Consider the following 17,515-nt stretch of genomic DNA (forward strand, 5'->3'; position numbering starts at 1 on the left):
GTGTGTGTGTGTGTGTGTGTGTGCGTGTGTGTGTGAGCGCACTCAAACCTGCTCGCACGCCGGACCCGCCCCCTCCGCTCCCAGCGCGCCTTTCTATTGGTGGAGAGCGCCAGGCCTCGCCGCCCTCTCCTGCGCGCTCACGTCCATCAAACTGGCTTCGCGTGAATAATTGCGGGAGCTGCGTGTTTTAAAAATTGATTTTAAAATTTGCAGGCGGGGATTGGTTGATGAATGCATTAAGGAATGCTTATGTATGAATATGTGCTTACAAATGCACACAAACTATACGTGGCTATACTTTATAATATGTTGTTAGTAACTTGGGAATAATCTGTCAGCAGTCTATGGAAGCCTGTTTCTACCAAAATAAGGAAGAAAAAAATAAATCAGAAAAAGAAAACAAACCTTTTAATACAAAAAATACTGGTTTAATAAAATTAACTTTCTATCATCTTTTTAGGATTTGTGACACATGTGTTTGTCAGATAACGTGCACAACACAACAACACAAACGAAGACAAAAATCAGATTAATTCACAGTTAAACTAATTCCTGGTTTCATTTCTTAGTTTCTAAGGACAGCCGGTCTGATCTCTGTTTCCTGGAGCCTTTTAACCCATCAGAAAACATCGCTCATCTTAAAGTGGCTCTCCTTAACACTTGCTCCCTCAACAACAAAAGCCTCATTCTCCGTGAACTCATCTCCCACAATAACCTGGATTTTCAGTGCTTCACTGAAACCTGGCAACGATCATCACACTACTACACAATGAACCACACCACACCTATTGGATTCAGGCTAGAGTTTAGTGGGAGTGCTGTTATCTGTAGATCTCTAAACCACCATCTCCTCTTTTTAAAGTAGCTCACAGCCTCCAGCACCTCTCTCCACCGTCGCCACAGTCATCTAACAATCCACCTGTGTGATTGTCTCGTCTTCTGACCTGTTAATACTTTCAACTTGCCGTCTCATGGACATACTCACACGATGGATGCACATGTGCTTCTATTCATACTCCAACGGGGGCGTACCAGGACTTGGTTTGCAGACAACAAAACATGGAGGCAACAGGAAGAAGACCTGCCTCATTTGTTGTAGTTGATTGAACAACATTTAAAAAGTTAAGTGGAATGTGTAACCACTTCACAAGAGCATTGTCGGGGGTGTCAAAAGAGACATTACAAACACTCGACGCATGCGATGTCCAGTCATTGTGCACTTACGGACGTTTGTGATAATTATGAAGTAAAATAAAGAGTCTAAATTGTGAGAATAAAGAAAAAGATTGTCTCTGATTATCTTCAGTTTTATTTGTATAGCACCAATTCACAACAGAAGTTATCTCCTGGCACTTTATGGTCCTCTGTAAGACCTTACAGAGAATAATTATACAAAAAATAATGCAGAAAACCCAACAATCCCATTTAAGCAAGCTTTAGGCAACAGCGGAGAGGAAAAACTTCCTTTAGAAGAAGAAAACCTCCAGCAGAACCAGGCTCACAGTGGGCGGCCATCTGCCTCGACCGGTTATTTTGACTGTGGTTCACTTTCTTTTCTGTTTTTTTCTACTGGCAGAAATGAGCTTCCATATTTCAGTGCCACATTAATCTGGTCTGCATTATTTTCCATTTCCTTCCTTTAATAGGTTGAACCGCAGCAACACTTTTAGTGACTCACTGACCTTTTCATTTCAAGTTTCCAGAGCTTCGCTCTAAAAAACTAATTGTTAGGATTACATCTCATATTTTACAATACGATATTTGCAGAGGATTTCAAAGCACTACGTATGGAAAAGGAGCTGATGGGCTGCAGTAGCTTCATTATTCACTTCAGACGTCTTGGTGTGTTCATTTGAACTCTCTGCAGATTCACTTGAGGTTTTCTCTCTATCCTATCTTTGTGGTTAAAGTAGTCATGCAGAAAATGAGTGTGAGTGAGTGAAAGTGTGTGGATCTCATATGCATGAGAACAGTACGATCTGTCACTGGTGAGTCACCTGGTATACAGCACCAGCAATTTGCATGAAGGAGACTTCAGCTTTCACCTGCTCAGATGTGTATTTCAGTTGCCCCACTACCCCAAAGGAAATAAATGATGGCAAACTGCTATTAGTGAGACACTGGTGTGGAATGAGTCAGTTGTTTGGCAGGTGGAGGCAGTTAATGAAGCCTCAAGATTTACATTTCTCTCAATAAGTAGTTATACTGTGTGTGTGTGTGTGTGTTTGTGTGTGTGTTTGCGTGTGTAGGACATTCACACCAGACCATTAGTTTTACCATGCCACAGCTTCTAGTGCTCTGCTTTGCACAAAAGTGTGTGACTCAAGCTTTTAACCTTTCAGTCAACCGCTGTTGATCTTTGTGTTTATTAGCATTTTATTTCCCTTTAAACACAGATCTACTTTGTCTATTTATGGGACTTTTTTTAAAAACACTATGACTACAATACGTGTTTGTGTGCGTGTCATTTCTTATCTTATTTCAGTTTGAGTTTGAGCAACTTGTTTTTAAGTTATATAAGTGAAAAAATATGAACCACAGCGATCTTTTCCACATAAATTGGTATTTGCATATGAGTTTTGGTTGTGCCGGAAGCAGTAACACATTGACAGCAAATTCAGCTTGTGTGACAAACTCTGGATGTCGACATGCACTCCATTATGTCCATTTTTACACTGCTTTTGAAATTACTTGGAACTGCTGTAATTGAATTAGTGTTAAAACAAACCTTGCATCCAAACCAGTGCAATACAATTCATTTTAACCAGTGCACACAACTGGTGTTTTGTGTGTTGATTTAAAAAAAAAAAGAAAAAAAGGTCTAATTTGTTTGTTCACTTTGATGTAGCAGGAAACTCCCTCTTATCTGAGCTCCTCCTGACAATAGCAGTTCTGTTTTACTGTGCCACTGTTAAGTAAGATCTGCAGGGAAACAGCACCGGAGCCATGAGCCAGTCAGGTATGCTCTCCCCATGTATTTCTAAAAACTCATTTGTCTTATGTAGCTCAAATATGGTTAAATTAAACTGATGAAATATGAACACTACTTGTAAATGTTTACCTTTTTGTTATAGATAAGGAGCTGCTAATCATCTATGAAACAGAGGCACAGCAATGGGCCACATACTTGCAGTCAATCTTCGCTGGCCCCATCTCAAAGTCCGGGATCTGCTGCTATGACATCGCCGCTGTATCCAGCCGGCGCGACGACTTCCTCCGGCTTGCCCAGTACTCGTGCAAGCTCCTCATCCTTTCCAAAGGGATAATAGAGGGCCTGTGCCAGATGCAACGCTTCTTCCTGGCTCGTGTGCTGAGTCCTGCAGCTCATGTGGTGGTGCTGCTGTGCGGAGTGGAGAGTCTGACCCCACTGCTGGAGCTGGTGCCCCTGGACGGGGACAAGTGTCTGCAGATCTCTAGTGAACATGATCCTCATGAGTACCTATCCACTGTGACTGATATTGTGAGGAAAGGTATGGCATCCCACTTTTTTCTTTTCTCTCTGAGATCACTTTTTTAACTTATGAGTGTCCCATTTGAGATTATTTTGATGTTGTATTATTCGGGAACATGCATTATTATTATTAGCAGTCAACAGCAATGGGCATAAATATCATTACAATAGGATGTTTTGTTTTAATGCGTCACAGTAAAACAACTCAAAGCAAAATCACCCTTTTCAACACGCCCATTCCTTTCTTTAACTCCACTTGGCCTTGCTGGTCCTAGGCCCGAAATGTGAGGCGAAAAGTGTGCTCATTATTTGTGAGTATGTCCGCTGCTGTTTGGAAATCTATTTACTGAGGTTTCTTTTTTTCTTTTTTCAAAACCCTGTGCTGAAGATTGACATCCTATATTTTTTTTTAGCACCAGCTGCACAGACGTCTTTGGCGAAACTGTCTATCTCTCACATCTTCTCATCTGCCCTGCCAATTATCATCTGCCTCCGTTCCTGTTTTTTTTTTTCTAATTACACTATCAGTATAATATCACAAGGTGGAGGAGGGGGCCTGTATTTAAACAGGTGTATGTGTGCAGGAGGAACATGCAAATGGCCAGCTCTTCCTCTTTAGCCACCACTGATTACTCATGGTAAGCCATGCAAATTCAAGTGCTCTCTGCATCACTCCATTGCACTGATACAGTGAAGTGGTTCAGGCCAGGATCCCACGAACAGTTATATTTTAACCCAGAAGTACCTTATTCAAACAAGATGATCCTGTTTATTTGTTAGCACATGCAACAGACACGTAGGTGTTGGATGAGTTTTGGTGTACACAGGCGCACGAATGGCCCTCCATGACAAATAAAAGCAAAATCAAGTAGTTACTGCTCCTGTAAATGAAAGTTACAGGAGCTTTTGCATTGCTTTTTTTATTTGAAATAGAAACATATATATAGATGGTAAGTATATATTAGCTAGTTTTGGCATTTGATGTAATTTAACAGCATTTAGCTAACATTTGCTAATTACCACTAAACACAAATTAGCCTGCAGCTGAGTCTATGGGGAATATCAGTAGTTTCAGGGGTATTTAGTCACAAACCATTGAGGGTTTATTGTGAGGACATCACACTTAACCTTGATAGGAACTTTAATGTACTATATATGTGGCAAATTAGTTCCTCCGGGATTTAACACAGAAAGTGTGGACTTTATAGTGGTTCTAGAGGAAAAAGTGAGTAGGATTTATCCTCTGGGGAACATGACAGCCTGTCCAAAAATATCTTGGCAATGCATCTGATATTTCAATCTGGATCTAATGGTGGACTAATGCAGCCATCCCTTGAGTGATGATGGCAGTGTGGATAAAAGTGCATGTAGTTCTATTACTCTTTATTCTTAGAGCCTGTCTGGTGACATTTGAGAGAAAAAAAATCGTGACCACGACTTACTAAGGCGAGGGAACAAGATTCAGTGTTTTGACCACAACTTAATACGTAATATGTATTATTCTCCCATTCACTGACAGTAGATACCAAAACAGTGAGGCACATTTTGCATACTGCATAAATGCATACTGCATATATATATATGTATGTATATATATATATATTCTACATTTGTTGGTCAGTATGAGACAGTGTGTCTGTGTGAAATCCATGATGTTTCGAGACAACGTGTGACGGCGCCACAGCTGCTGACGGAGCCGAGCTTGAGCTCTGGCAGGGTGCGATGTAGATGTCTGACAGTATGGCCCATGTGAAAACAGCGTCATAGACGAGGACGAGTATGATGGTGTTGAATTTCTGGCCAACTGTTTGGTGCACTTGCCCCATACTGATGTATAATTATGGGATAATGACAATAGCATGCCAACATAATGAATGCCTCAATACAAAAATAAGCTTCTGTACAATGCTGCTATGTAAACCAACCCACCCGCTAGGATTTGTCACATGACACTAAAGCTATCAAGAAGACCTATGTCTATTAAATACAGCTCTGAGTACTAATATAGTATTAATATTAAGAGTCATATGTGGAATGTGAATGATCTAGGGCCACATGTCATTAAGTTGTGGCTATTTAAGTTGTGAGATATTTTTTCTACAGACGAGCTCTGTATTATTTAATATGAGGTTCAATGTCTCATCTTTTCTAGGCATGTCAACCACAGCAGCAAATGTCAACACCTCGACATGTAGACCATCAGGATCTGAGCAAGCGGTGGAACAAATGCACTCAAACGGAGGGCACGGTGTGAGGTCCAGCATTGTGGTTGTCCCTTCCAGAGTTCCCTGTGGGGTGAGATCCAGTCGTCCAGTCCGCAGTAAGGCTATTTCCCTTTGTCACAAAGCACCCCTTACATTGATCTGCTGTGCTGTCTTCTTTTTGCAGAGCTCCACGGAGGTGTTCGTTCTCTTGAAAAACAGTGCAGCTGGCAGTGACGCCGAGATCGAGTTCACTGGTGACAATCACAAGCTGAGAGTGACGCCTGTCCGCTGGAACGACCAAACCCTGTGTGTCAATGCACCAGGTGATAAAATAAAGGAGAATGCGTGAATAAAAACATGCATATTATAAAAAAAAAAAACATTTTTTTGTAGCGGCCTGTGTTTTCTGTTGCAGATTTTCCAGCAGGAAATGTAAAAGTAACTGTGTATAGTAATGGAGCACCACTGAGCACAGTGCAGTTGCAGTACTACAGCAGCATGGAGGAGTTCACCTACCTTCTGTCAAGGGTGACAAACCCTGTGGAGTTCATGTGTCAGGTCAGGTAGAGCCATTAAGGCCCCTTTGCTCTGAAGAATACACACATTTTCGAGAGTAGTGGTTTCTATTATTATTGCAACTCATGCACATAAATGTTGTTCAGTGTTCAGTAGTGTGCCACTTCGAAAGGTGTCTTCAGTTCCTTTAAAGTTCACCTCAGGTTTCTTTTAACCTTTGCTGATGAAGGACACTCAACTAAGGGAGTCTAAACTAATTGCTTTTTAGTAGCTCAGTGCGATCAACTATTTAGGGAACATAGCTAAAGTCTAAATGAAACACAAAGCCATGTGGGTCTATTCATAGTAGTATTATATTTTGTGGAGATAAAGCTGTAGGACACCAGTGACCATACTTCAAACTTCAACATTTGCAAATATATTGAAATTATTCTAGTTAATCATTCATTACCTGACGTATGAAACCCGTTTGAATGCTGTTCTTTTCTACCCTCGGTGAAAGTAACTCTTCTGAGGCACTGAATTTGTTATTTTACTTAGTGAGTCATCGTTATGTAACTCAGTTACAGAAATTAGCCAATCACTGCCCCAAACTCTGCTCATAATTGATCCACTCTAACCCATTAGGAAGTCCAGGAAACGCAGAAGATAAATTGAATCAGCATACTTGTGCGTATTTTTATACGAGCACTGGTTTACCAACTCCTTCCTGAAATTGAAGAGACTGCAGGTTTCAGCTTTCTTTCAGCCACAAACACTTGATTTGATTAGGTCTCTTTTGCTCGAGAGGAAAACTTGAGCGATGCCAGCGGATGAATTTGCCAAGAGGATTTCAATCTAGAAATCCAAACTGGCTTTTTTTTTTTTTTTTTTTTTTTTAATCATTGTTTTTCTTGATACTTCACCTTTCAGGCACTCCTGTTGTTTTAAGGAGCTGCTTTTGTTTATTACTTCAATTCAAATTTTTGTAATTTAATTTTTAGCAGTTCACATTTTTCTTTATTGCCTTACTTCAACAGGTTTTTAATTCATAAAATGTTGTTTGCTTGTCAATTTCAGGCTTTTCATGTGTCGTCTATGGAGAAGCTGGATCAGAAGTTGGCTGGCATGCTGTTGGAGGCAATGCCCGCAAGAGGCTTTCAGGGACTGAAATGTGAAAACACACCTGAGAGAGGTGCAGTGCTTACTCGAACTTTACCTTACATTTACATATTTGTGCTGTCAGTGATGAATATGCAAAGAGATCATCTCAAGTTGTTTGCTAGTGATGTATAATTGCTCTGTGCTCTGTTAGTGCTGTCAAAACTACCCCTTTTTCCTGCTTAATAAAATCTGGCACATTTCCACATCAGAGCTCTGCCATGCAGATGTCCCATCACTCCTCCACTTTGCTGCCCAATTTGGATTCAAAAGTGTCTCCGGCCTGCTCCTGCAATGTCCAGGTGCTGAGCAAGCGCTGCACACAGCCAATCGGCGCGGACACACTCCCATTGAGATTGCTAAGAGTCGCGGCCACAAGGAGCTTCACGTCTTATTGAAGGAAACACTGGTAACTATTTGCTACCCCCCAACCTTGCCCCAGTTGGAATTCATCCTTGTAACATGTTCGAAAATATTGATTTGTCTTCATTGAACCTCCAAACAACAGGCATTTGTCAAAATGCCGATATCTAATGATAGTTTCCTGTGATCAGTAATCATGTTGGTCTCGTTATTTTTGTGAGCTGATTTAAACCATGCATGGACAGTGTTGGTCCTCTAGTGTTGTGTGGATGTAACGTCAGTTTAATGCGATTCTGTAGTTTTCACTTACCTGCTGACAGCTGGAGAAAACAACACAAAGCATCTTAGCACTGGAGATCTCAGGGGACGGCCTGCAGCACTCAGTGCTCTTAGTAACACCAATAAAGTGACCCGAGTGACCTGTATGTCAGCGGCAGCCTCACTCCCCACCACCAACTGATGTCTCAGCCATCTCATGGCTCAGTTAATGGACGGATAGCAAACACCCCCCTCCTCTCATCTTGATTATGTTTGGCCTGCAAGGTTCCTAATGGAATACCCCCACAGAGACGAGAAAGGCTATGTTTGTTCATGCATGCACAATGACTCACAGCGCAGGTCGCCTGCATACATTCAGACAATTAATGCAGCTGCTAATATCAGGATTCTCTTGCACAATGGCTGCCACTTTCTCATGTTTGTGCTCAACCCTTTCCATTTCAGTGTGTGGGTACAGTAACACGAGAGCTACTAATTATTTTAATAGATTCCTTGCATGCATGCAAATCCCTTTATTAGATAAACCTGGAGGACACTAGCATCATAATGTTCTTTCCGATGCTAATTTCATTAGCCAGTGAGGACATTATCATTAAAAGAAAAAAACACGGTACACCCAGTGACACTGCCAAGATGGCAGGTTTAAAACATCACATCATTCCTGCTCGCTTCTGCAAAGAACCAAATGTTCAAGAGGCACGCAATCAAAAGAACAAACTGAACTTTTTTGCTTGATTTTATTGTCGTTCATGCCGCCTACAAGCAACTGTTGCTCTAAAACTGTAAAATGTATGGTTGGGTCATCGTTGCAGGTTGGGTTTTGTCCCCTTTTTTTTTTTTTTTTGCATGGCAGTTTCATTAACTGATCTGCAGTGCTTCCCCCCCTCCTCCAATTAATCAGCCCATGATGCATCACTGATTTGGGCGTCAGTGTAGAGGCACTCTGTCAATAAATCCTAGATGGATCACGCCCCTGCCTCATGCACAGACTGAATCATTCACAGGCCCTGCGTCAGATCCACTAGTCTGCCCTGGCACCACACTTCTTTGTTAATTAGCTGTGAACTGCTCTAGAGGGGAAACTGAATAATTCAGAGAGAACATAACTCGAATACAAATATAGAAAATACTCCGCTCTTATCTATGATGTTTACGTCTTCAGATGGCAATATTATGCTTGCTCGTAGTAATTACCAACACATACACACATTGTCCTTAGTTAATATTTTAATACTGGGCGACACATTTGGCTGCGTGCCACTTGGTGTTCATTGTGCATGGACTGTGCATTCCTACTAAGATTTCACTGTGTGCTCTCAGACGAAGAGCAAAACAACTCAGCTTCAAACTGTAAAGCCCTCCGAAGGCTACAAAGAGATGCGTTGCATGCTTTGCTTTGCATACACTGTACTTCTATCCAAATGCAGACGGGCCAAATGAGATGACTCCCTTCCCCTCCAGTCTGGGGATCAGCTGCTTCCTCTGGCCTTATTTTGCATGTTACGTTTGCTCGGTCAGTAACTGCAACGCGCTCGTTACCCGAGAACCCCTGAGATTTGTTTAGCATTTGAATGATAAGGTCGCCCTCATTTTGAAAAGGGAAACGGTTTTCATCCTTCAGGTGATACAGTAGCTGCTTTGCCTGCGTTTAGCAAGGGGATTAAAACAACCGCTGGGAGTTAGTTGTAAGAGTATGTGTCCAGCAACCCGATGGGTTGCCATTCAGATTGTCATTTGCAGTATTTAGATGATGAATCCTGTCACTAATCACATGCTTAGTCAGCATAGCGAGCATTATACCTGCTAATCATCAGCATGTTAGCAGCGCCACTGCGGGCATGCTGGCATTAGCATTTAGCTCGGAGCACCGCGTTGTGTTCAAGTGCAGCCTCACAGAGCCATCAGCGCCGCACCTCATTAGACATAATAAACCCATACATCACTCGTCTGGTTTTGTGTTAAAAAAAAAAAACGATGAAGATAACACCTCACTGAGTAAATATAGTTTGAAGTGAGAAGCTTTTCTTTGCCTGCTGAGCTGACCATTTTTTATTTTCCTCTGCCAAATAAAAAAGAAGAGTAAGTTGGACAGATTTTGACTGCACGGCACTTAAGTGATGGGTTCAGACACGCTGCAGTCTGCCATGCATCAAACACTCTTATCTCGAAACCACTGTTGGCACTGAGAACTGAGACCAGCCAGCCTGTAACACTGCCCATTTCAGCTGCTGAAAACATATTTACACTCCTTATCCTATACTTGATTCACTTGAGATGTGCTCTCCCTCTAACCAAATCATGCCTGCTGCTGTTATTTCTTTTTTCTGAAGCGCTGCCGCTTGGATTGCGGTGGTGAAACTGAATTTGTCTGGAATGCCTGGGGCTGCAGCAGTTTCATACATCTGTAAAATGATTTAGTATTTGCGGTTAGTAAATAAACACCCCTCCCTTATCCAGAAAATACCACACTGTGCTTCAGCACAGCATCCGTCTATTATAATTCAATGTTCAAGCTGCGTTGGTAATTAACCCATCCTGTCTACCTGTTGGGCCTGTTATGAACCGCTACTGTTAAGTAATACATTCATGGCAGCCAATAAGTAATTTGCACTACTAGCATTGTAATATTGTAATTGAGTCATGAGTGGCTGTGTTGCTTGGAAACTGCACACAGTGCGTGGCAGGTTACATGGAGGATAGCTTGGTAAAAGTGGGCTGCAGCTCATATATTCTGCTAAGATATCGTATTATTGACAGGGATTTTTGTGTTATTGAATTCAGAAGACGTCTGGAAAGTGAGTGAAAATGGAACGAAAGCCATTTTAATGTTTATAATAGTAGAGGCTTTTGTTGCTGCAACGACCCTGGACCCAAAATCTACAAGAAACCTCAGCAGCCATGTTCATAAGTTGTAAAAATACACTTAAGTTGATTAAAAATACATAGTTTTCAGTCAACATCTTATCACATAGGCTGCTAAAAAGCTTTTTTTTTATTTGCCTTAGTTTTTTCTCCCAGCCAAAACAAGTCGCAGTTTTTCCACTGTTAGTCTTTTCAAAACAAACGACCCAACTCTTGAGTTCAAATCAATATCGGTAGTAGAAATATGGCAGTAAATTAATAATATATCTCAATCTAATAAGGAAAGCAGGCTAAGTATCAAGCCAAGGGTCTTGAATTGTTCCCTAAATGATATGTTTAGACTGAAAGGGGAAGATTGTCTGATTTCATAATTACCCCGTTCATACCCCCGTCTGTCCCTCAACATGTTATTAGCAAATAGGACAAGTCGGCAGCAGCTCTGCTGTCAGAGGGAAAGCTGTTTTCTTTTAGCCAGCAGGCAGGGTTACACATGGCACACCACCCCTTAATTCCTGTTATGGCCCCAGAATTGCCTTTCCACAACGGGTGATGCATTAACAATTTGTCACGACGTGAAAATGCTGAATATTAAAGGGATGGCGTGAAGGCCGGTATCAGCCTGTAGTGTGACAGTGGCGAGTGCACAGTCATCCCAGATTTTTATTTTTCATTTCTGTGCCCTGGAAAGAGGATACAGGTGAGAAAATGAGCTGACAGGAAGGAAGTCAGCCTGCCAGGACGAGATTCACATGCTCTCTGTCAAGATTTTTCACAAATGCACACTAAAGCTTCACATAGCAGATTAAACATTGCTTTCCTTTAATTGCCTCTTCTGAGCTGTTTCTTCGTCATTTTGGATAAAGCCTAAAACGCCTCTCTTCACGCTCTCATATTGCAGAATATGTTCAACTCCTGCAAGGACAATGGCGATGGCAGCGTGTACGAAATGATGTGCACTGCAGGTAAGTGAGGCACTGATGGGAAGAGGAAGGAGGACAAAGGAAAGCCAGTAATGAAAGTGTTTTTTTCCAGCATATCATTATGCCAGGTTGCTGTTCATTTCCGACCCCTGAATATTTTCCCCCGCACCGATGGGCACGCCATGTAGAGTTGCTTCCGATTAGCTGGGAAATGATAATAGGAAAAACTAGCATGCACAACTTCATCATGACATTCAAGCAGCGGTGCAGTAAACACTTTGTGCATTAGGGAACGCCGCCGCCACAGATGTACAGAAAGAGCAACAGGGAGAGGATAAAGAGGGGGAGGAGGAGAACGTCTACGCGCCAGTAGAGGAGAATGATGAATATGACACGAGCCTTGGCATTATAGCCAATCGCCCACCTGCACCCACACCACGACCTGAGACCACAGGGGTGAAGGAGGATAAAATCCCTTACATTGCTCAAGGTAACATACGATTCACACGTTTTCCTCTGTTTGCTCTCAGATGACAGCTGTGATGGAGCTGAGCTGAAGAAGTACAAACACTGAGTTATGAACAGTATGTGAAGGGGGGGAGGTTGGGAGAGCGTGTGGGAGGGAGGAAGTGCCTGGAATGTGTGCTGCCATTGTCACTGGGGTGCTGATGAATAGAGAGAGAGGAGGAAAAAGCGTTTGGCCGCATTGGGGACAGTCTCTATCTGTTCAATTCCTGCAGGGTCACATCCAAAAGTGACTTTATCGGCTTCTCATGAGTCACTGAATGGCTGCAAACGAATCCAAACATGCTCACATGCATCCACAATTAATTGTTATGTCATTATCACTCGCCCATCCAAAACACACACACACAAATATACTGTGCAACAGGCACCCTCTCGCAATTATGCAGCTTTTTATTTTATTGAGCTCGCCTGTATCCAGTGAGCCAAGCTGTTTCCCAGTGGAGCTTACGAAGCAGAAAAAATAAAAAGCACGAAATTGAGTGCACCACTGAACTCTCTGCATCCCAACCATCCCCTCAGTAACAGAGAGAGAGGGAACTACCGGGCTGCCATCTGCAACCAATCTTGGCCAGACCGAGGCCAAGTCAGCCAGAATAAGTCATTACACGTGTTTTCCATCGTCCTTGTCCCCAGAGCGTACGAGAGAAAGGAGAAGGATTTTTGAGGTTGCCATCTATTGAGACAGCGAAGCTTCAAACCGCACAAGGATCACATTTTGCTCCTCACTCTGTACAGCCACAGTGTGAGATGTGAGAGGGGCGACGAGGCTTGGTGGAGGATCAGGCAAAGGGCCAGTTATCTGAGAACGCAGCGCAAGTGGAAATAATGAGGAGTTTTCTTTTGTTAGCTCACTGAAATGTTGAAATGATAATGAAATGTAATCGTACGGGGAGGGGACATGTAGGCTACATGCGGAGCAACACACACACACACACACACCCTCTAAGCAAAGCAAAGCTCCAGTCAGCAGCACTCCACTCACAGTTTCACTCTGAATTAAGCCATAAAGCCAGGCTTGTATTATGAGCGAGGCAAGAAAGGAGGGGCTGTGTTTGAACACGAAGTGGAAAAGCGAGATGCAGTCACGGAGGAAGTAGTCAGAGGTGGGATTATCGTGCAGGGTGTGGATGTTGAATTTTAATCCAGTGTTGGTCACATAGCCGCAGCTCCGCCGCCTCTGACAGCTCAACAGAGTAGCCTTTCATTCTGTCTCACCAGCAAACCAAAAGCATCATCCAGGGCATCTAGCTTCAGCTGATTTACCACCTGCGATTTTACTTCTATTGCATTATACTTCATTTCTTTATTTCATGTATTTCATGCTATTTGTAAAATAATAGTAGTTTTTCTTTCTTAGCACTGAGCTCAGCTCTGGACACTGAAACGACTGCTCTCAGATTTAGTGTGTTGCTCCATCTTGTGGAGAAATAATCAAAGTGCACAAAACAAACTTGCAGCTTCAACACGTCTCACAGCAAAATGCATTGTTCTAACGAAAGGATGACAAAAAAAAGTTGCATATTCAATTTTAATTCATTAACAATCTTTTGTTACTATGCATAAAAGCTGCTGTGTTTATAGTTTTCCAGAAGAAGAAGAAGAAGAAGACGCCACAGGGTGACGCCGGTTTGTATTCACTTTCCACAAAGCAAGGTGAGTCTCAGGTAACAGGGACAAACAAGACAAATGGTCAAAATGAAAGCAGCAGAGGCCCTCGGGTCGCATACTATAGCTTTTGCTGACTACCCTCTCGTGATTTCTTGCTGTAATTAACCACAGAACAGTATCAATTGATGGTGACACACTTAGATAAAATGTGGTGTTTGGTTGGATTAATTAAAAGCAGAAGTCGTCATGGGGAAATGAGTCACGACAGCAGCAGAGCGATGGGCACACAAACAGTAAAGAAAAGCCATAAAAAGAACAGGTAGCACATTAGACAAAGAAACTGTGTGAAAGGTTTGTCTGCTTTGCTGTTCTGTCGGTGATGCCATTGATCATCACAGTTTCCTAGAAACTAAAGAGACTTAACATCTCATTTCTGTCTTGTCTTTGTGCTGGCTGCAGCCGAAATTTGAGCAGGTTTTAAGGTGTTGCCTTCTCGTTTGCAGCGTGCGAGCGAGAAGACAACCTCGCTCCCAGTTATGACACCTTCTCGCAAAACCAGGTACACAGGCTCGAGCATCTCGCTGAGCTCCAGCAGAGGGTGAAGGCGGGTTCACTCACTGTGGACGATGCCCTGAAGCGCTTCAGCAACTGGCAGCAGCCTCAGAAGGGCACAGATGCCAAACAGCAGGTAGGACTATAACACAGTGTGACCACACTCACTGAATCAATCAATCAGTTGCCCTGCCAGTGCCAACTCACTAAATAATCCACTCACAATAAGGATAGCTTATACTTTTCATTAATAACCCCAAACAACAGTCAGTGGCATTAGAGAGAAGAAGAAGAAGAAAGGAGAGGAAGAACATATGTATCTGCAGTAACATCATTACAAATTTCTACTCATTGTTGCTCAATGCAATCTGCAATGTTGCCACTAGATGTCACCAAATCCTACACACTGTGCCTTTTAGTGTTGAGTCCAAACCATTAAAATACCACTTGACCATATGAGTGCTGGAATAAAATAAAAAATAAATAAAAGCTGCTTTAACTTCACATTTGAACGGAGTTTGTGAAGCAAAAGAATACATCTGTGTATCTGTGTGTTTTGGCAGCAAGGACCAGTAGTTCATTGTTTTATTTAATTTTAAACTTGCAACTGAATTATTAACTATTGGCAAATCGTTAATCATGTGCTGTTCTAGTACATTTTCAATCAGTAGCTGTCAGATATATTTACGATTTGAGTCATAAAAGTAATGGAAAATGGAAAATATACAAGCTCCTGCTATATCCCCAAAAATAATGGTTAAGGGAAGACATAATAATAATTATTTTTTGCTCTACAATGGTTGTTGCACATTTAAACATGTTTTTTTGCAGACAGTCACTTTTCCACCTGGCCTTCATGAAGGCACTGAAAACACATAAATGCATAAATGCAGAGCCTCTATTGGATCTTTTTCCCAGCCGGTGCAAACAAAAAACAGATCATTTGTGGAATTTTTTATCATGTGTAAATAAATGGATGCCGGTCTCACATTAAAGCACTGATCTTTGTCCTCTGCAGGAGAAGTTGAGTCAGTTAGGAGCGAGTATCACCAACAGCAGAGAAGACAACGACAATGTCTATGGTAAATATTCCTGCGTCTTGGACATGTGGGCCTGAACTTTGGTGTCATCACAGAGAGGCTCCGCAGAGCTCAGTTTTCCTGGAACTTTAGTATGAAAATAAATAAGCAGTAAAAGTTCAAGTGAACTAAGTATTCAACTGAATGGTGGCTTACAGACTCCTCTCTCTCTCCAGATAAAATCAACATCACTCATCACACGCCAAGTGAGTCTTTTAAAAACTTATCTCAGCGTGCCTTTGTAGCTTCCCCAGTCCCAGTTGCAGTGGTGGGGAATTAATCCACAGGGAAGTCTTGTACGATCAAATCCCCAAGTGTGGTGTTTTAGATCTAGCAGAGTTTCACTTGCACTAAACGGAAGTCTTTTAGGTTTCTTTTACCAAACAAGTCTGTGTTCGACTGTGCATGTTGGATCATTTCTCCCTCAGGTGTGACGGGGAATGAAAGTCGGAAAAAAACCCCACAGGTGGAGTCTGATTTTTACAGCACGCCACAGAGAGGATCGCATGTAAGTTTTATTTCCAAGTGGGAAGCATGAACGTATTAATATCACAAAGCAAACAAATGTCCTGAAACATTAATCACAAGTGTCGTCCTGAATTGTTTTACAGTTGAATTTCTTTTGGAAAGGTGACAAACGGTGAAGGTAAGGCTGAGAATAATCAATCAGTTCTACTAAAATATAACTCATCTGTATTCAAGCTCATCAAATGTGTCACATTCTCCATTTACAGGCTCCGTCACTCAACAAAGATTTAGTCCCTCCAGCGATTATGTTCATTTCGTCTACTTAAATGCATATGTGATCATCATGTGATTATCTTTTCATTGAATTATTGTCTTTATTTAGTATTTCAAAGTATGAAAGTATTTGTTCAGCTCTAATAATATCTAATTTCAGTTTAATCTTCCACGTCTATAAATAAAAGCTTTTTCTTTCTCTACTAACTTCACCACTTAACTTGTCCTGTTCACACAAGTTCACATCTGAAACTTCGGTCCCTCTGTTCATGTATCTTTCACTAGGAATAAAAAAAAAGACTTAGTAGATATAATACATTGTATGACCTCCATATGAGGCTCTTCTCCAGGGTACTTCTTAGCTTTGCAGCCTCTAGAGGGCGCTGTATGTCTAAATATATCCATCATCCTTCACTGTTCAGGACATCTGGTTAGCGCTGAAGCACCTGCTGACCTCCTGATGGCTGCAAAGCAACAAAAAAACTGAGGAAGAAAAATGTAAAAAAAGAAAACGGATCCATAAATGTTTATAAATCTAAACAGAGTTAAAATAAGTGAAACAAAACTCAGGTGAGAACATGAAAACATGCTTTTCACCGTGACTCATTATAAAGAGAAAATGTGTTTAACCTTGGTTTAGATCCACTCAATCTATAAATGTTGGAAATAACATTTAAAAATGGGTTTTTAATGAGCTCACTTAAAATTATGAGGCATATGAAACAAACCAAATGGATCAATGTGGAACACATTTCTTAAATCAAGAGGAAAAAGTGTTGGGGACACCAGTGTCACCGTGGGTTCTAATGGGTTAATGGATAATGGTTAATGGAAATGTCAATAGAGGAGTGCTGTAACAGCAAGTTAAAAGAAAATTAAAGGTCAAAGTCTTTATTTTCCAGATGAACTCAATCAGTTCAGCTGTTAAAGAGTGTGTGAAAAGCATCTTTACATTCATCTGATGAATGAAGCCTGGAGACGCCCTCTTTACATCCCGTCCCGTGAATTTCTTTTACTGTACGGACTTGTCAAATATCTGAATTTGCTGCGATTTTACAGAACTGTCCGTTGAGTGACATAAGCGCACACACACGCTCTCGCACACACAGACACCAGTTTGTTGGTGCAGCCCGGGCCTGCGCCTGAATGAATGAATAAGAGCTGCATGGGGAATTCAGTGAATGCATGGCTAAATCCAAGCTCAGTCTTGAAGCCCGGGCAGAGGCTGAGCTGTGTGCCAACAAAGCAGCTGGGTACACGCCGGGCACATTT

The 17,515-nt window shown here is 41.8% G+C and overlaps 1 protein-coding gene across 1 annotated transcript; it reads left to right on the plus strand.

Annotated features, from left to right (window-relative positions):
- The first annotated feature begins 2,878 nt into the window (after positions 1-2,878).
- Positions 2,879-16,410, plus strand: LOC113157915 (B-cell scaffold protein with ankyrin repeats). Its single transcript, XM_026353575.1, has 16 exons — positions 2,879-2,959; positions 3,075-3,470; positions 5,604-5,746; positions 5,840-5,978; positions 6,071-6,213; positions 7,231-7,345; positions 7,524-7,720; positions 11,714-11,777; positions 12,025-12,225; positions 13,845-13,916; positions 14,375-14,559; positions 15,442-15,505; positions 15,679-15,708; positions 15,931-16,010; positions 16,114-16,148; positions 16,237-16,410. The coding sequence occupies exons 1-15, from the start codon at positions 2,947-2,949 to the stop codon at positions 16,144-16,146; spliced, it is 1,875 nt and encodes a 624-aa protein (XP_026209360.1). The 5' UTR covers positions 2,879-2,946; the 3' UTR covers positions 16,147-16,148; positions 16,237-16,410.
- The last annotated feature ends 1,105 nt before the right edge of the window (positions 16,411-17,515 follow it).

This window comes from Anabas testudineus, chromosome 18 (assembly GCF_900324465.2).
Source record: "Anabas testudineus chromosome 18, fAnaTes1.2, whole genome shotgun sequence".
NCBI classification, from domain to species: Eukaryota; Metazoa; Chordata; class Actinopteri; order Anabantiformes; family Anabantidae; genus Anabas; species Anabas testudineus.

What these genes read in the sequence shown, in the direction of transcription:
- LOC113157915 (XM_026353575.1), top strand. An exon ending in TGAAAACACACCTGAGAGAG is followed by an intron (nt 7,346 to 7,523) that starts GTGCAGTGCTTA and finishes TTTCCACATCAG; the next exon opens with AGCTCTGCCATGCAGATGTC. An exon ending in CGAAATGATGTGCACTGCAG is followed by an intron (nt 11,778 to 12,024) that starts GTAAGTGAGGCA and finishes TTTGTGCATTAG; the next exon opens with GGAACGCCGCCGCCACAGAT.